Source organism: Salmo salar, chromosome 23, assembly GCF_965601325.2.
Source record: "Salmo salar chromosome 23, fSalSal1, whole genome shotgun sequence".
NCBI classification, from domain to species: Eukaryota; Metazoa; Chordata; class Actinopteri; order Salmoniformes; family Salmonidae; genus Salmo; species Salmo salar.
The window spans coordinates 12,661,988-12,681,246 of record NC_138313.1 but is presented as its reverse complement, the minus strand read 5'-3'; the positions used below and the strand labels follow the sequence as shown (position 1 = coordinate 12,681,246).

Sequence of the window (19,259 nt, the reverse complement as noted above, 5' to 3'; positions counted from 1 at the left end):
CTAGCAATCAACAAATGTGGCCTACATTGTTTAAAGCACACTTTTACACTTGTCTCAGTCAGAAATGACAGCTCCAAAAAGCCCCCTATAATGAACAACGTGAAGGAGAGGCTTGTAGAATCATGACTCTTTAGAGTTTTCAGTTCATCGTTCGCTGATAGGGGGTCCTGCGTGCTCTGGGCATTACTAACTCAAATGAACGAAATGAGTCGAAAGGTTTGTTCTTTTGACTAAACGAGTCGAAAACTGAACGAGTCAGTAAAAAGAGTCAAACTTCCCATCACTAACAGACAGACATGCGAGTCCCACCGTTACAATGGTAACTGCCCGCCCATTAAAGGGGCAGCTAAACATTTTTGTCTCACCTAAGTGACTCAAATATTTAGTATATTGAGCAGTCTTCCTCAAACACTTTCATTGTGCTCCTAAATTTCTTTGTGTGCTCCTTACTTTTTCAATTTAGGAACGCATGCTCCTTGTAAAAAAAATCATCATGGAGCCCTGACTAGTAGGTTACTGCCATAGTGGCTACAGCCCCAATCTAACTACACTCTCTCCAACCAAACCAGACTTATACTGAGCGTCGAAATCAATTCACATATCCAACTGTCACTGCATGTACAGTGTGTGTGTGTGTGTGTGTTTGTGTATGAAATACTTGTAATTAACTTCAGTATTCCATAGTAACATCTGAGAAAAATATCTAAAGACACTGAGGTAGCAGACTTTGTGAAAATTAATATTTGTGTCATTCTCAAAACTTTTGGCCATGACTGTATGTGCGTGTGCGTGTGGTGGGTTCCAATTGTCTCTGAGCCACGGTGATGTTAAAGGGGGGTTATAATATGACTCATTCCATTTCTCAGAATCGTCAGAGACCATTTCTCAGACCTTCTGCCACTGGGAAGTGGGATGATAGGGGTATTTACTGGGTTGGATGGTGTGTGTGTGTGGACCACCCCCCTCCATCCGTCCAGTAGGCTGTTGCATCATATCCTCTCCATATGGATAACACATTATGTAATAATATGTATTGTCATTAAATGTAATGTATTTACAATTGATATGAAGCATATTGTATGCCCAACACAAACCCAGCCTTCTGCAAATATCGGATGTATTTTCTACTCCCTCTGTTCTCCGTCAGTGTATAGACCATGGGTGGCCGACGTCTGTCCCGCCACAGACATTAAGAACAACACCAGTGGTAGTCTCTGTGTTTTCTCTAGTGAGACCTCCCATCGCCCTCACCAAAATACTTGCTTTCTTTGCTCTCCACCAGATGCATGCCAGACACACTCCTCCTCCACCACATCTAGTGTCACACACACGCTCAGACCACACTCACATCCTCTCTCTCAAACACACACTCACTTAAAGGGACATTTCTAGAATGTTCTACCTAATATTCATCATCTCAGCACCAGCCCAACATCAACATACTATATGTGAGAAATGGTTTCTATGTTTTGTAGTAAAAAAAGATGGAGGAAGATAAGTGTTCCCAATGACATCATCAAACAATTAGTAGACAATTAGTAGGCAACGCCTACTCATAATTAATTAAAATCACGATGCATACCGATGATGTCATTGGAAACACATCTTCCTGTATCTTTTTACTACAAAACATAGAATAGTGCCATTTTCACATATTATGTTGATGTTGGGGTGGTGCTGAAGACAATAGATATCAAGTTGACATTTTTGAAAATGTTCTTTAACAAATTAATTTTCTGTTCCTACACTCTCAAAAATGCTGGGTTGTTTGGTTGACCCAACTGCTGGGTTGCAGGCGTTGGGTCATTAGCTGTTGGGTTGTTTTCTTTAAAAACGTTTGGATTATTGGTGCTGGGTTATTGAGATATGATCCAATGGGTCAGATCTAAAGACTGGAGGCGTAGTTTAGTTGGGGCGTGGCCTTCAGATAGTTATTTTTAGCCACCCATGAGCGTAAATGTCATTCCTGTTAAGCTGTTCTGCTGTATAGTCATCACATATTAAGATCAAATGTGTATAACCCGCTGCTAAGGCAACCCAGCATAACAGTAAAAAAACATCAACTGATGGTTAAATCACCCATGTTTGGGTAATCCCAATTTGTTGGGTTATTCACTCAAGTGTGTGTTCACCCCAGTGTGTGTTCTGGCCAATATTTAGTGCTAGGTTACCAAATAATAAGATGTTTTTAAACCCAGAATTGGTAAGAGTGTAGTGAGTCAGCAGAGTGCAGTTGTCGCTGTAATACCTGGTTATTATTTATGTTGATAATGCTGTTTCTGTCAAGGTAATGTCAAAGAATGCATTGGGGGGCCTGGGCGAGGTTTCTTTTCAAAGCCTGTATAATGAGTGTGTGTGTGTGTGTGTGTGTGTGTGTGTGTGTGTGTGTGTGTGTGTGTGTGTGTGTGTGTGTGTGTGTGTGTGTGTGTGTGTGTGTGTGTGTGTGTGTGTGTGTGTGTGTGGGGGCCCTTTTGTGGTCGTGTATGTATTTGTGTGTGTATATATAATACCTAAAGCAGAGCGAGACTCACTTGTTTTTTCTTGTAGAAGCCTTTTTTGTCACAGTTGGGGATGCGGACACCTCTGGGGATGAGCACACTGGAGATTTTAAGACTGTTCAGAATGCTCTCCATCTCTCTCCTGCATGGGTCCTGCATACACAGCACACAACACCTCAATAGAACTGTACTAACACCATACTAACACCGTACTAACACCGTACTAACACTATACTAACAGCACATAACACCTCTTTAAAACTGTACTAACACTGTACTAACAGCACATAACACCTCTATAAAACTGTATTAACACTGTACTAACACTGTAGCAACACAGTACTAACACAGTACTAACACTGTACTAATGCAGTACTAACGCCGTACTAATGCAGCACGAACACTGTAGCAACACAGTACTAACACATTACTAACATAGTACTAACACAGTACTAACACCGTAGCAACACAGTACTAACACAGTACTAACGCAGTACTAACGCAGTAAGAACACAGTGCTAACACTGTAGCAACACAGTACTAACACAGTACTAACACAGTACTAACACAATACAAACACTTTACTAAAACTGTACTAACACTGTAGCAACACTGTAGCAACAATGTAGCAACACAGTACTAACACTGTAGAAACACAGTACTAACACAGTACTAACATGAGTGTGTTTCAGTAAAGTATGAGTGTGTGTCAGTAAACAGATGAGGGGAGGGGGTGGGTCTGTGTGTGTCAGTAAACAGGTGGGTCTCTGTATGTGTTGGGTATGGTCGTTTGTACGGTATGTGAGAAATAGGGGTGGTAGGTATTAGTTAAGTATCTATGTCCATGGTGCTAGACGGAGTCATTACTTACATACTCGGTCTCCCTCTTGTCCTCCAGAGAAAACCTGGGAATGTTGGTTTTGACTCCCCCAGATCCTGACTCCATCTTGTAGCTCTGGCTCTTCTTATTCTGCTCCTTCTTGATCACATCCAGCTTGGTGTGCAGCGGCGGTTTGGCCTCTAACGCCACTCGGTGTTCGCCGCCTCCGCCTTCAACAACAACCACACCCACCGCCATGGTCGTCATCACGGTGGCATTGGTACGCCACTCTTCCCCCGTCACCACCTTCTCCCTGCCTGCGTTCTCTGTCAAAACAACAGAAAATTATATCATGGTTTCAAAATGAAGTCCAAAAAGCTTGAGGGATAATGTGTGTTGTTAGATTTGTCATAGAGTATGACCTTTGTACTGGTAAGGAGACAGAACACTATTATATTAGCCTTAGGAAAAGTTTTACTGACATTATGGTGCTTTCAGATGCTATCAGAGTTTTCACATATAAAGTTGAAGTCGGAAGTATACATACACTTAGGTTGGAATCATTAAAACTCGTTTTTCAACCACTTTTTCAACCACAACCACTGCATGACACAAGTAACTTTACAATAATTGCTTACAGACAGATTATTTCACTTATAATTCACTGTATCACAATTGCATTGGGTCAGAAGTTTACATACACTAAGTTGACTGTGCCTTTAAACAGCTTGGGAAATTCCAGAAAATGATGTCATGGATTTAGAAGCGTCTGATAGGCTAATTGACATTTGAGTGCCTCTTTGCTTGACACATGGGAAATCTAAAGAAATCAGCCAAGAGCTCAGAAAAAAAAATTGTAGACCTCCACAAGTCTGGTTCACCCTTGGGAGCAATAACAATAGTATGCAAGTATAAACACCATGGGACCACGTAGCCAGGGTGGCAGGTAGCCTAGTGGTTAGAGCGTTGGACTAGTAACCGAAAGATTGCAAGATCAAATGCCTGACCTGACAAGATAAAATCTGTCGTTCTGCTCCTGAAAAAGGCAGTTAACCCACTGTTCCTAGGCTGTCATTGAAAATAAGAATTTGTTCTTAACTGACTTGCCTAGTTAAATAAAGATAAAATAAAATATTGCTCAGGAACTAGATGTGTTCTGTCTCCTAGAGATGAATGTACTTCGGTGCAAATCAATCCCAGAACAACAGTAAAGGACCTTGTGAAGATGCTGGAGGAAACAAAATGATCTATATCCACCGTAAAACAAGTCCTATATCAACATAAACTGAAAGGCTGCTCAGCAAGGAAGAAGCCACTGCTCCAAAACTGCCATAAAAAAGCCAGACTACGGTTTGCAACTGCACATGGGGACAAAGATTGTACTTTTTGGAGAAATGTCCTCTGGTCTGATGAAACAAAAATAGAACTGTTTGGCCATAATAACCATCGTTATGTTTGGAGGAAAAAGGGGGAGGCTTGCAAGCCGAAGAACCCCATTCCAACTGTGAAGCACGGGGTGGCAGCATCATGTTGTGGGGGTGCTTTGCTGCAGGAGGGACTGGTGCACTTCACCAAATAGATGGCATCATGAGGCGGGAAAATGATGTGGATATATTGAAGCAACATCTCAAGACATCAGTCAGGAAGTTAAAGCTTAGTCGCAAATGGGTCTTCCAAATGGACAATGACCCCAAGCATACTTCCAAAGTTGTGGCAAAATGGCTTAAGGACAACAAAGTTAAGGTATTGGAGTGGACATCACAAAGCCCTGACCTCAATCCTGTAGAAAATTTGTGGGCAGAACTGAAAAAGTGTGTGCGAGCAAGGAGGCCTACAAACCTGTGTCACGACTTCCACTGAAGGTGGCTCGTCTCCCTGTTCGGGCGGTGCTCGGCGGTCGTCGTCGCCGGCCTACTAGCTGCCACCGATCCATTTTTCCTTTTCGTTTGTGTCTGTCTGTTTTGTTCACACCTGTGTCTTATAGCCTTGGTTTCTCAAATGATTGCCTCGCCTGGTTCACCAACTACTTCTCTGATAGAGTTCAGTGTGTCAAAAAGGAGGGCTTGTTGTCCGGACCTCTGGCAGTCTCTATGGGTGTTCCACAGGGTTCAATTCTACTCTGGACGGCTCTGACTTAGAATACGTGGACAACTACAAATACCTGGGTGTCTGGTTAGACTGTAAACTCTCCATCCAGACTCACATTAAGCATCTCCAATCCAAAATTAAATCTAGAATCGGCTTCCTATATCGCAACAAAGCATCCTTCACTCATGCTGCCAAACACACCCTCGTAAAACTGACCATTCTACCGATCCTCGACTTCGGTGATGTCATCTATAAAATAGCCTCCAACACTGAACTCAACAAACTGGATGCAGTCTATCACAGTGCCATCCGTTTTGTCAGCAAAGCCCCATACACTAACCACCATTGCAACCTGTACGCTCTCGTTGGTTGGCCCTCGCTTCATACTCGTCGCCAAACCCACTGGCTACAGGTTATCTACAAGTCTCTGCTAGGTAAAGCCTCGCCTTATCTCAGCTCACTGGTCACCATAGCAGCACCCACTCGTAGCATGCGCTCCAGCAGGTATATCTCACTAGTCACCCCCAAAGCCAATTCCTCCTTTGGCCACATTTCCTTCCAGTTCTCTGCTGCCAATGACTGGAACGAACTGCAAAAATCCCTGAAGCTGGAGACTCATATCTCCCTCACTAGCTTTAAGCACCAGCTGTCAGAGCAGCTCACAGATCACTGCACCTGTACATAGCTCATCTGTAAACAGCCCATCTATCTACCTACCTCATCACCATACTGTATTTATTTATTTATCTATCTTGCTCCTTTGCACCCCAGTATCTATACTTGCACATTCATCTTCTGCACATCTACCACTCCAGTGTTTAATTGCTATATTGTAATTACTTCGCCCCCATGGCCTATTTATTGCCTCAACTTACCTCATTTGCACTCTGTATATATACTTTTTGTTTTCTTTTGTTCTACTGTATTATTGACTGTATGTTTTGTTTATTCCATGTGTAACTCTGTGTTGTTGTATGTGTCGAATTGCTACGCATTATCTTGGCCAGGTCGCAGTTGCAAATGAGAACTTGTTCTCAACTAGCCTACCTGGTTAATTAAAGGTGAAATAAAAATAAATACAAAATAAATTAGTTGATTTCGGTGGGTTTATTTACCCTGTGGAGAGCTTTGCGGTTGAGGGTGGTGCAGTTGCCTTACCAGGCTGTGATACAGCCCGACAGGATGCTCTCGATTGTGCATCTGTAAAAGTTTGTCAGGGTTTTGAGTGACAAGCCAAATTTCTTCAGCCTCCTGAGGTTGAAGAGACGCTGTTGTGCCTTCTTCACCATTGCAGCTTGTCTGTGACGTGTACACCGAGGAACACAAAACTTTCCAACTTCTCCACTGCTGTCCTTTCAATGTGGATGGGGGGTGCTCCCTCTGCTGTTTCTTGAAGTATACAATCATCTCCTTTGTTTTGTTGATGTTGAGTGAGAGGTTGTTTTCCTGACATCACACTCTGAGTGCCCTCACCTCCTCCCTGTAGGCTGTCTCGTTGTTGTTGGTAATCAAGCCCACTACTGTTGTGTCGTCTGCAAACTTGATGATTGAGTTGGAGGCGTGCATGGCCACACAGTCGTGGGTGAACAGGGAGTACAGGAGGGGGCTGAGCACGCACCCTTGTGGGGCCCCAGTGTTTCGTGTCAGCGAAGTTGAGAAGCAGTTGTTTCCTATCTTCACCTCCTGAGGGCGGCCCGGATAGGGTAGGTGAAAACAAATATCAGATAAGTGCTACGCGCTTCAGCACTCGGCGGTCCTGTTCTGTGAGATTGTGTGGCCTACCACTTCATGGCTGAGCCGCTGCTGCTCCTAGACGTTTCCACTTCACAATAACAGCACTTACAGTTGACTGGGGAGCTCTAGCAGCGAACTAACCTGTTGGAAAGGTGGCATCCTATGACCGTGCCACACTGAAAGTCACTGAGCTGTTCAGTAAATCCATTCTACTGCCAATGTTTGTCTGTTGAGATTGCATAGCCGTGTACTCTATTTCATAAACCTGTCAGCAACGGTTGTGGCTGAAAAATCCCAATCTACTCATTTGAAGTTCTGTCCACATACTTTTGTATATATAGTGTATACCTCTTTTTGCCAACCCTCCTGTCGTGTCTTTGGCTATGCCGGATTAAGTGATATGACATGCTATTCTATAAAATAATTTCTCTGTAATTAATATTCCCTGATTAAGCTAATCATGTCAATGTAATTAACTACAAAGTCGGGGCACCATGAAAGAATGTTCATAGAGCTGTTATCTTCCGAATATACTCATAAAGACCTATTAATCTTTTACATCAATAGCAGTCAATATTTAATCCTCGCCTTATTTAGTCTCATCTGAAAGTTGTAAATTCTTGGTTATCTTCACGAACCCTGGCTAACAAGTTGAATCAGCAATAGAAAATTTGGTTTAATTATTCATTTTCTAAATACCTAAATAATCACACAGAATTACATCTACACAGAATGGATCATACATTGATTACAAATTATGTCATAAAGGAAAGCGTCCCTAGCGGACGGAACAGATATGACAGCTGGTTACACAAAGAAAGGGGGTTGGGTTTGAGTGAAAGAGCGGGAAGACTGAGGAGCAAAAAAGGTTTTGTGTCTCTATCGGGCCGTAGGCAGCTATGCTATCGTAAATACAGTATCCTATGCATTCTAAATAACCGCCCATTTGAAAAAAGGAGAATGCAATAAATATTTACTCTGAGCTGCGCTTCGGTAGATTGGTCGTTGATAGAAGGCGAGTTGGTCCAGCATGGATCTCTGGTCCTCTAAAGAATGTCTCTGGTGGTAAACTGGATACGTTGTAGTATCGTTGTGTGTTAGACTGGTTACATCGTCTGTCCTTTCCTAGCCCACGTTTACAGCGACTGCTGCTAACTCAATGGCTAGGAGGTATCACTTCTGGAGTGAATAAGAGTTCAAAGTTCATACCAAGTTGCCATAATTTTAACTTCTTTGGGATAGGGGGCAGTATTTTCATGGCTGGATAAAAAACGTACCCGATTTAATCTGGTTACTATTGGATAGAAAAGACTCTAAAGTTTCTAAAACTGTTTGAATGGTGTCTGTGAGTATAACAGAACTCATATGGCAGGCCAAAACCTGAGAAGATTCCATACAGGAAGTGCCCTGTCTGGCAATTTGTTGTCCTTCTGTTGCATCTCTATCAACATTACAGCATCTGTGCTGTAACGTGACACTTTCTAAGGCTTCCATTGGCTCTCTAAAGCCGCCAGAAAGTGGAATGGGGTGTCTGCTGTCTCTGGGCAAAGTACAGCAGCAGAGTTTGTAAGTGGTCAGCCTGGGGACAGTGAGACTGGAGATGCGTGTTCACGAGAACTCGCCATGTTTTTCTTTCAGTGTTTGAATGAATACAACGTTGCCCGGTTGGAATATTATCGCTATTTTACGAGAAAAATTGCATAACAATTGATTTTAAACAGCGTTTGACATGCTTCTAAGTACAGTAATGGAATGTTTTGAAATATTTTGTCACGAAATGCGCTCGCGCGTTACCCTTCGGATAGTGACCTGAACGGACGAACAAAACGGAGGTATTTGGATATAACTATGGATTATTTGGAACCAAAACAACATTTGTTGTTGAAGTAGAAGTCCTGGGAGTGCATTCTGACGAAGAACAGCAAAGGTAATCCAATTTTTCTAATAGTAATTCTGAGTTTAGGTGACCCCGAAGTTGGCGGATGTCAAAATAGCTAGCCGTGATGGCCGAGCTATGTACTCAGAATACTGCAAAATGTGCTTTCGCCGAAAAGCTATTTTAAAATCGGACATAGCGATTGCATAAAGGAGTTCTGTATCTATAATTCTTAAAACAATTGTTATGTATTTTGTCAACGTTTATCATGAGTAATTTAGTAAATTCACCGGAAGTTTTCGGTGGGTATGCTAGTTCTGAACATCACATGCTAATGTAAAAAGCTAGGTTTTTTATATAAATATGAACTTGATTGAACAAAACATGCATGTATTGTATAACATAATGTCCTAGGAGTGTCATCTGATGAAGATCATCAAAGGTTAGTGCTGCATTTAGCTGTGGTTTGGGTTTATGTGACATATATGCTTGCTTGGAAAATGGCTGTGTGATTATTTGTGTCTATGTACTATGCTAACATAATCTAATGTTTTGCTTTCGCTGTAAAGCCTTTTTGAAATCGGACAATGTGGTTAGATTAACGAGAGTCTTATCTTTAAAATGGTGTAAAATAGTTGATTGTTTGAGAAAACTGAATTGTGGTATTTTAGTTGGTTTTGTATTTCGTGCCGTGCGATTCCATTGGCTGTTGGCTAGGGGTTCCTCAGGCGGAACGGGGTTCCGTCAGCGGAACGTCTGTCCTCAACAGGTTAAGCTCATGCTATATTCTGGCTGGTATAGTCAAAATTCGTCCTTTCAGTGTGTTAACCATCATCTTCACGTTGAAATTCGATGCTAATTTTGTTAGGTTATTATCTGAGCCCTTTTAACGTAGGACTGTCGCCCTAACCTCCTCGGAACAGGAAGTTACATTTTCGTAAAGGGGCTTATATAGGGTTGGGAGAGAGGGCCATAGTTGACAACGAGTGTCTGTTCACATGGGCGGGGCCACTGAGTTGACCATAGTTCACTCATGAAAACCAATTCTCTCATTTAGGAGCTAAAATTACATTTCATCTTTTCACAAATAGTTTCATATTTAAACATTTAAATTGCACAACAATTTCCATGTGAATCTGATAACTAGAATGTGTAGACTTTCCAAGATACAGTGTATGTTATCCTATCATCAGTAATAATGTCTCAGACGCCAACTGATCTGACATCATATTCATTAAGTACCAACGCATATTTTAACTGGTTGGATTACCAGACTCTCCATGTTAACAAAGGGATTTTCAATAGTCACATCGGTAGTGTAGAGAGAGGAAAAAGGGGAAAGGTATTTATGGGGGTCATAAACCTCCCCCATCAGGCCAACGTCATGACACTCCTCACCACATCGCTTCACTCTACACTCAGCTCCTTCTCGGCGGTCATCACTGCACCTGCCACCACAATTACTTCACCCTCACCCTCGTCACATTCATTCATTCTCTAAATTCTGTGCGATCCTCCATTCCATATTCCATCATAACTTATTCCACTTTTCTCCTTCTTTCCTTATCTATCATCTTCTCCTTTACTTGATCTTCCAGAAGGATTTTACAATTCCCCACTCAATATTTATTCATAATATGTTCTACTACTTTCTTCCTTGTCCGCCATCTTAACAACTTCCTTCAACCCTCTTTCCTCAAAAGCACATTTCTAGGATTCATTCCGGTCCCTCGAAAGCAACAAGACAGTTTTACAGTAACAATACAATTACTGTAATCCATTGACATTACCATTACTGGTACTGGAATCTATTGTAAGGATTGGGGGAGGGGAGGGGGAAAGTTGGTTGAATTCAGGCTAAGTGATACAAATCACCTAATTTCCACAAGGGGCCTGCATTTATGGTGTTTGCAACGCCAGGGTTGTGGGTTCGATTCCCACGGGAGACCAGTACGGAAAAAAATCAACGACGTCAACTTAACAACATGACGAAAAAGAATACGACTTTCCCCGAAGCGGATCCTCTGTTTGGACCACCACCCAGGACAATGGATCTAATCCCAGAAGCCGACCCAAAACAACGGCGCCGCAGAAGGGGCAGAGAGAGCGGCCTCCTGGTCAGGCTCCGTAGAGGTGCACATCGCCCACCGCTCCCGAGTATACTACTTGCCAATGTCCAGTCTCTTGACAACAAGGAAGACAACATTCAAGCTAGGGTTGCCTTCCAGAGAGACATCAGAGATTGTAACATTTTGTTTCACGCAGGGGCGGAAATCCCGGGGGGGACGGGGGGGACACCGACCCCCCCATCCTGGGAAAAATATGATTTGTCCCCCCCAATATATCACTGAAACATAACTATGTCATTTAAATAATATTAATAATACGCAATGAAAGCAATTGTGCTGATTATAGACACTTAATAGCGCGTTTTTAAGTTTCAAAAGATTGCAACCCCCCCACCCTTTGCCTCACAATGGTTTGATTCACTGCCAGTTCCTTAGCTTGCTACGTAACTGACGTGAGGTTAATCCAGTCAATCACGCACACACCCTAGCTGAATATGCAGAGCTAGCACGCAAATATTAAATATTAAGCTAGCTAGTACCTATTCCATTTATGTGGCGTCGTCAAAGACCCTAACCCATGCAGATGATGTAAGTTAGTGCTTCAAAGTCCCTGTGATAAGGTTAGCGATAAACTGAAATCCAAACTGAACAGAACTACACTCTCTTCTACCATTGTCTTAAATATATTTAATGGTCTCGTTGCAAAAGCTAAATTGTCGCAAGTGAACTTTTATTTATTTATTTTATTTCACCTTTATTTAACCCGGGTAGCAAAGATTATAGCAAACACCACTGAAACTGAATTGGTGCTCGCTAGCTTTGCAAATTCAGCTATTGTTGGAAGCCAGCCAATATGAAACAAACTATTAAAATTACAAAAGGTTGCAGCATATGTTGTGTAAATGGTGAACTCATACAGCTGTCAACTCTTGTCATTTTAATCCGTTTCACATTTGCTAGCTACCTTTTAGATCGAAGCCCAAATAGAATGATTGAAGATGATAGAAGCCCATCTCCTACTGTAAATAACCTACACACTGTGTGTGTGTGTGTAGCCAGCCAGCCAGGTAGAAAAATGGCAGAAAAATAAAAGACGGACATCAGAGTATTTTTCAATACACCAAAACGCATAGTACGAACCCTAGTTGCCTAATATCTCAAAGACTAGTTGATAAAATGTTCATAAGAAAGAAATGAAATTCTAATGGAAATGTTTCACAATGATGTCATTAGGCAGAGCAGGCAACAGATGTCACACAGACAGCAGAGTTGGGGACAGATATGCAGGGACAGACTGGCAGAGACAGGGAGTCTCAGGTAAGTTTGTTGAGTCTTTGTTTGGCAACATTATGAAAGGTTCTCAATTTTTTTGACTTGTAAAATAGGAACATAATTGGAAAATGCCATGGATACCCCCACTCTCAACTTAAACTGGTGACTGAACTAAGATTTGTTAAAGGCAATGGTATTGCTGTTGTGATTAGTTGTGTAGTTTTGGGTACCGGTAGTTAGGAGTATGGCAAACACCTTATTTCTTTGGTTCCTCAATATACATTTACCATATTACAATGTAGGCTATGTGTTACAGCACTACTTTTGGTGTCCCCCTCAGGAATTGCTCTTGAGAAAATTTCATGTAATTGTCCCCTCAAAAGTTGATATCAGATTTTCGCCAATGGTTTCACGGAAACATGGCTCTCTCAAGATATGTTGTCGGAATTGGTTCAGCCACCGCGCTTATCCATGCATCGCGCAATGAGAGATAAACACCTCTCTGGGAAGAGGAATGGCGTGGGTGTATGCTTCATGATTAACGACTCATGGTGTAATCAAATGCCTGCCATATTACCACCCGAGAGAATTCTCGTTAATTATCGTCAGAGCTGTGTACATTCCCCCTCAAGCAGACACCACGACGGCCCTCAAGGAACCTCACTGGACTCTATGTAAACTGGAAACCATATTGTATATCCTGAGGTTGCATTTATTGTAGCTGGGGATTTTAACAAAACAAATTTCAGAACATAGCCACCTAAATTCTAGCAGTATATTGATTACAGTACTCGCGGGGATAATACACTCGCTCACTGCTACTCTAACTTCCGTGATGCATACAAAACCCTCCCCCGCCCTCCCTTCGGCAAATCTGACCACGACTCCATCTTGCTCCTACCGTTTTATAGGGAGAAACTCAAACAGGATGTACCAGTGAATAGAACCATTCAACACTGGTCTGACCAATCGGAATCCATGCTTCAAGAGTGTTTTGATCACACGGACTGGGATATGTTCCGGTCAGCCTCAGAAATCAACATCGATCTATACGCTGACTCAGTGAGTGAGTTTATAAGGATGTGCATTGGAGATGTTGTACCCACTGTGACTATTAAAACCTACCCTAACCAGAAACTGTGGATGGATGGCAGCATTCGCACACTCAGCCACCGTATTTAACCATTGAAAGAGGTCTGGGAATATGGCTGAATATAAACAGTGTAGTTATTCCCTCCGCAAGGCAATCAAACAAGCGAAATGCCGGTACAGGGACAAAGTGGAGTTGCAATTCAGCAGCTCAGACACAAGACGCATGTGGCAGGGTCTACAGGAACTCATGGACTAAAAAAAGAAAACCAGCCACGTCACGGACACCGATGTCATGCTTCCAGACAAACTAAAAACCTTCTTTGCCCGCTTTGAGGATAATACATCGCCACCGTCGCGGCCTGCTATCAAGGACTGCGTTCTCCCCCTCCCTCCTTCTCTGTGGCCGACATGAGTAAAACATTTAAATGTGTTAACCCTCGCAAGGCTGGAAGTGACGGTATCCCTAACCGCGTCCTCAGAGCATGCGCAGACCAGCTGGCTGGTGTGTTTACGGACATGTTCAACCTTTCTCTATCTCAATCTGTGGTCCCTATACATGCTTCAAGATGGCCACCATTGTTCCTGTACTCAAGAGGGCAAAGATAATTGAACAAAATTACTACCGCCCCGTAGCACTCACTTCTGTCATCATGAAGGGCTTTGAGAGACTAGTCAAGGATCATATCACCTCCACCTTAACGGCTACCCTAGACCCACTTCAGTTTGCATACCACCCCAACAGGTCCACATACGATGCAATCGCCATCACACTGCACACTGCCCTATCCCATCTGGCCAAGAGGAGTACCTATGTAAGAATGCTGTTCATTGACTACAGCTCAGTATTCAACATCATAATACACTCCAAGCTCATCATCAAGCTGGAGGCCCTGTGCAATTGGGTCCTGGACTTTCTGACTGGCCACCCCCAGGTGGTGAAGGTAGGAAACAACATCTCCACTTCGCTGACCCTCAACACTGGGGCCCCACAAGGGTGCGTTCTCAGCCTCCTCCTGTACTCCTACTTCACCCTCGACTGCATGGCCATGCACGCCTTCAACTCAGTCATCAAGTTTGCAGACGAAACAACAGTAGTGGCTTGATTACCAACAACAACGAGACAGCCTACAGGGAAGACGTGAGGGCACTCGAAGTGTGGTGTCAGGAAAACAACCTCTCACTCAATGCCAACAAAACAAAGGAGATGATCTTGGACTTCGGGAAATAGCAGAGGGAGCACCACCCTGTCCACATTGAAGAGACAGCAGCGGAGAAGGTGGAAAGTTTTACGTTCCTCGGCGTACACATCACAGACATACTGAAATGGTCCACCCACACAGCCAGTGTGGTGAAGAAGGCGCAACAGTGCCTCTTCAACCTCAGGAGGCTGAAGAAATGTGGCTTGTCACTCAAAACCCTGACAAACTTTTACAGATACACAATCGAGAGCCTCCTGTCGGGCTGTATCGCAGCCTGGTACAACAACTGCTCCGCCCTCAACCGCAAAGCTCTCCACAGGGTGGTGCGGTCTGCACAACGCATCAACGGGGGAAAACTACCTGCCCTCCATGTCACCTACAGCACCCGATGTCACAGAAAGGCCAAAAATATCATCAAGGGCAACAACCACCCGAGCCACTGCCTGTTCACACCGCTACCATCCAGAAAGCGAGGTCAGTACAGGTGCATCAAATCTGGGACCGAGAGACTGAAAAACAGTGTCTATCTCAAGGTCATCAGACTGCTAAACAGCAATCACTAAATCAGAGAGGCTGCTGCCTACATAGAGACCCAATCACTGGCCGCTTTAATAAATGAATCACTAGTCACTTTAAACAATGCCACTTTAAATAATGCCACTTTAATAATGTTTACATATCTTACATTACTCATATCATATGTAATGTTATACCATCTATTGCACGTTGCCTATGCTGCTCGGCCACCGCTCATCCATATATTTATTCGTACATATTCTCATTCACCCCTTTAGATTTGTGTGTATTAGATAGTTGTTGGGAAATTGTTAGATTACTTGTTAGACATTATTGTCGGAACTAGAATCACAAGCATTTCGCTACACTCGCATCAACATCTGCTAACCATGTGTATGTGACCAATACAATTTGATTTGATTTCAACTTCAATAGAGCAGGAACATCCATAGGATTTACAGTATACAAATACAAAGTATTTGCAATTGTTACATACAAGTGAAAGACACAATTACAACCAAATGACTGCATTGAAGATATTCTCCGGTACTTTTGTATACATTTTTGCCAGTAGTTCCGAAAGTAGCACTCACGAGCCAAAAGTGGTCCCCGAAAATTGCGTATCACATCACAAATGTTCAGATATTTTTATTTATTTATTTATTTCACCTTTATTTAACCAGGTAGGCAAGTTGAGAACAAGTTCTCATTTACAATTGCGACCTGGCCAAGATAAAGCAAAGCAGTTCGACAACATACAAAAACACAGAGTTACACATGGAGTAAAACAACATACAATCAATGATGCAGTAGAATTTTTTTTTTTTAAATAAGACTATATACAATGTGAGCAAATGATGTGAGATAAGGGAGGTAAAGGCAAAAAAATGCCATGGTGGCAAAGTAAATAAAGTATAGCAAGAAAAACACTGGAATGGTAGATTTGTAGTTTGAAGAAAGTTCAGAGATAAAATATAAATAATATGGTGCAAAGGAGCAAAATAAATAAATACAGTAGGGGAAGAGATAGTTGTTTGGGCTAAATTATAGATGGGCTATGTACAGGTGCAGTACTCTGTGAGCTGCTCTGACAGCTGGTGCTTAAATCTAGTGAGGGAGATAAGTGTTTCCAGTTTCAGAGATTTTTGTAGTTCGTTCCAGTCATTGGCAGCAGAGAACTGGAAGGAGAGGCGGACAATGGGAGGAATTAGCTTTGGGGGTGACCAGTGAGATATACCTGCTAGAGCGCGTGCTACAGGTGGGTGCTGCTACGGTGACCAGCGAGCTGAGATAAGGGGGGACTTTACCTAGCAGGGTCTTGTAGATGACCTGGAGCCAGTGGGTTTGGCGATGAGTATGAAGCGAGGGCCAGCCAATGAGAGCGTACAGGTCGCAGTGGTGGGTAGTATATGGGGCTTTGGTGACAAAATAGTAAAAATAAAGAAAAACCCTTGAATGAGTATGTGTGTCCAAACGTTTGACTGATACTGCATATGTCAGTCGTTTTTCTCTATGACCCCGACAAGCGTCACGGGACTCATCTGAATTCAGTAACGCTGATCGGCCAACTTCCATCTGTCGTGTCCAAACGGTTTGGACTACACATATGATCCCTCTATGGAAAGACTCTAGAGCAGGGGTATTCAACACTTAGCATATAACATCCGGAGCCCGCTGGTTTTCTGTTCTACTTGATAATTAATTGCATCCACCTAGTGTCCCAGACTTAAATCAGTTCCTCATTAGAAAGGAACACTGAAAATATGCAGTGGAATTGAGGTCCAGACTATATTTGTAGCTATAATGAGACAACTGTATGAGATCCTTATGAGCCTATGCAAATCCCAAAGTTGGGATGCTTACCACATTACTACAATATGTAAATACTAATGTTATTAATATTATATTAAAACATGTAATGTACAAACCTATTTATTGCACATTTATATTTGCATTGTACCAACTTATCAGCAAAAATGAACTATCTGAAAGCCACACCCGTAGTAAGCCAAATCTCCTGAATATAACCTACATTAAAAAAGACACAGCTGTTGGTTCAACCCAGCATGAACGTCAATATAACCCAATTGATGGTTAAATTACAACACAGCATGTTCGGTTATTCACCCAACCCAACTGGCTTGGTCAAAATAACCCAGTGTGTTTTCAGTCCAATATTTACCCAGTGCTGGGTTACCAAATAACCTAAAAGTGTAGTAACTGTTACAGATTACATTTACAAATTCACTTACCCAACCCTGCACATACTACGTGCACACACACATACAGTACGCATGCATGCACCTACACAAACAAACAAACAAACACACACACATACAAGCAGTCACGTATTCAAATACACACACGACCACAAAAGGGCACACACACACACACACACACACACACACACACACACACACACACACACACACACACACACACACACACACACACACACACACACACACACATAGTTACGCATACAAATTCACACACATGCACACACAAACACACACACATGTTGTAAGGATTAAGTAGAACCAGATGTTGTGTTGCAGAGCCGTGAACAGGGAGGGGCAGGTGGCACCCCACCCCACCCTGACAACTTGATCAATTGGTAACCATGGTAACCAGGCAGCACACGCTCCCACATGGGTCAAATTGTTTCCCACATCAACGTAACTGTTAATAACGCCATGGCGACAACAACATAAAAAACAACATGTCCACAGAATAGATATAGATGCTTCGTCCGTCACCTTCACCCAGAAATTAGGCAAATCGCTTCGACTAACTCCTAAAAAAAAACACTGAAAAAAGTGTAAAGGATCCAAGGGGAGAGACCAGTCTATTTTTGGATTTCTGAAGAACATCAATATTTATATGCAATGTAAACCTCTACTGCAAATTTTTTCTGATAAACATCTTACGCAATTAGTTTTTCCAATGGCAGTGGGTAAACAGCTGAGAGAGAGAGAGAGAGAGAGAGAGAGTCGTAATCTCCGTCCCAAATGACATTCTATTGTATTTCAGTTCTGTGTGCTCTGGTCAAAGTAGTGCACTATATAGGGAATAGGGTGCCATTTGGGATTCAAGCATACAGCATGGGCATATACCTCTATTCAACAGGCATTTCATCTATATTGCCTGTCAGCAAACACACCTGAACACTTTACCCCTCAGAGGAAGAGATCCCAATCATGGCTGCCTTTACATTATCATTTTGGCTATAGAATGATCTGAATCTGTAACCTTCACATGCAGTAACACATAATGGCTCGTAATTATTCCTCTTTCACCCCAGCTGCCAAACTAACCCTGATTCAGATGACCATCCTGCCCATGCTAGATTATCGAGACGTAATTTATAGATCGGCAGGTCAGGGTGCTCTCGAGCGGCAAGATGTTCTTTACCATTTGGCTATCAGATTTGCCACCAATGCTCCTTATAGGACACATCACTGCACTCTATACTCTTTCTTGAACTGGTCATCTCTGTATACCCGTCGCAAGACCCACTGGTTGATGCTTATTTATAAAACCCTCTTAGGCCTCACTCCTCCCCTATCTGTGATATCTACTGCAGCCCTCATCCTCCACATACAACACCTGTTCCGCCAGTCACATTCTGTTAAAGCTCCCCAAAGCACATACATCCCTGGGTCGCTCCTCTTTTCAGTTCGCTGCAGCTAGCGACTGGAATGAGCTGCAACAAACACTCAAACTGGACAGTTTTATCTCAATCTTTTCATTAAAAGACACTCATACTGACAGTTGTGGCTGGATTGAATGATGTTTTGTTGTCTCTACCTTCTTGCCCTTTCTGCTGTTGTCTCTGCCCAATAATGTTTGTAACCTGTTTTGTGCTGCTACCATGTTGTGCTGCTGCCATGTTATGTTGCTACCATGTTGTTGTCATGTGTTGCTGCCATGCTATGTTGTTGTCTTAGGTCTCTCTTTATGTAGTGTTGTGTTGTCTCTCTTGTCGTGATGTGTGTCCTATATTTTTCTTTAATTTATTTGTATTTTTAATCCCAGACCCCATCCCCACAGGAGGCCTTTTGCCTTTTGGTAAGCTGTCATTGTAAATAAGAA

At 42.6% G+C, this 19,259-nt stretch overlaps 1 protein-coding gene across 1 annotated transcript in view; it reads right to left on the bottom strand.

The window, feature by feature from the left end:
- igfbp-3a2 (insulin-like growth factor binding protein 3 paralog A2) overlaps positions 1-19,259 on the bottom strand; it is a 52,034-nt gene that overhangs the window by 25,299 nt on the left and 7,476 nt on the right. The window contains 2 exon segments of the mRNA NM_001279157.1: positions 2,532-2,651; positions 3,370-3,644. Of these exon segments, the coding sequence (NP_001266086.1) occupies positions 2,532-2,651; positions 3,370-3,644 (395 nt within the window).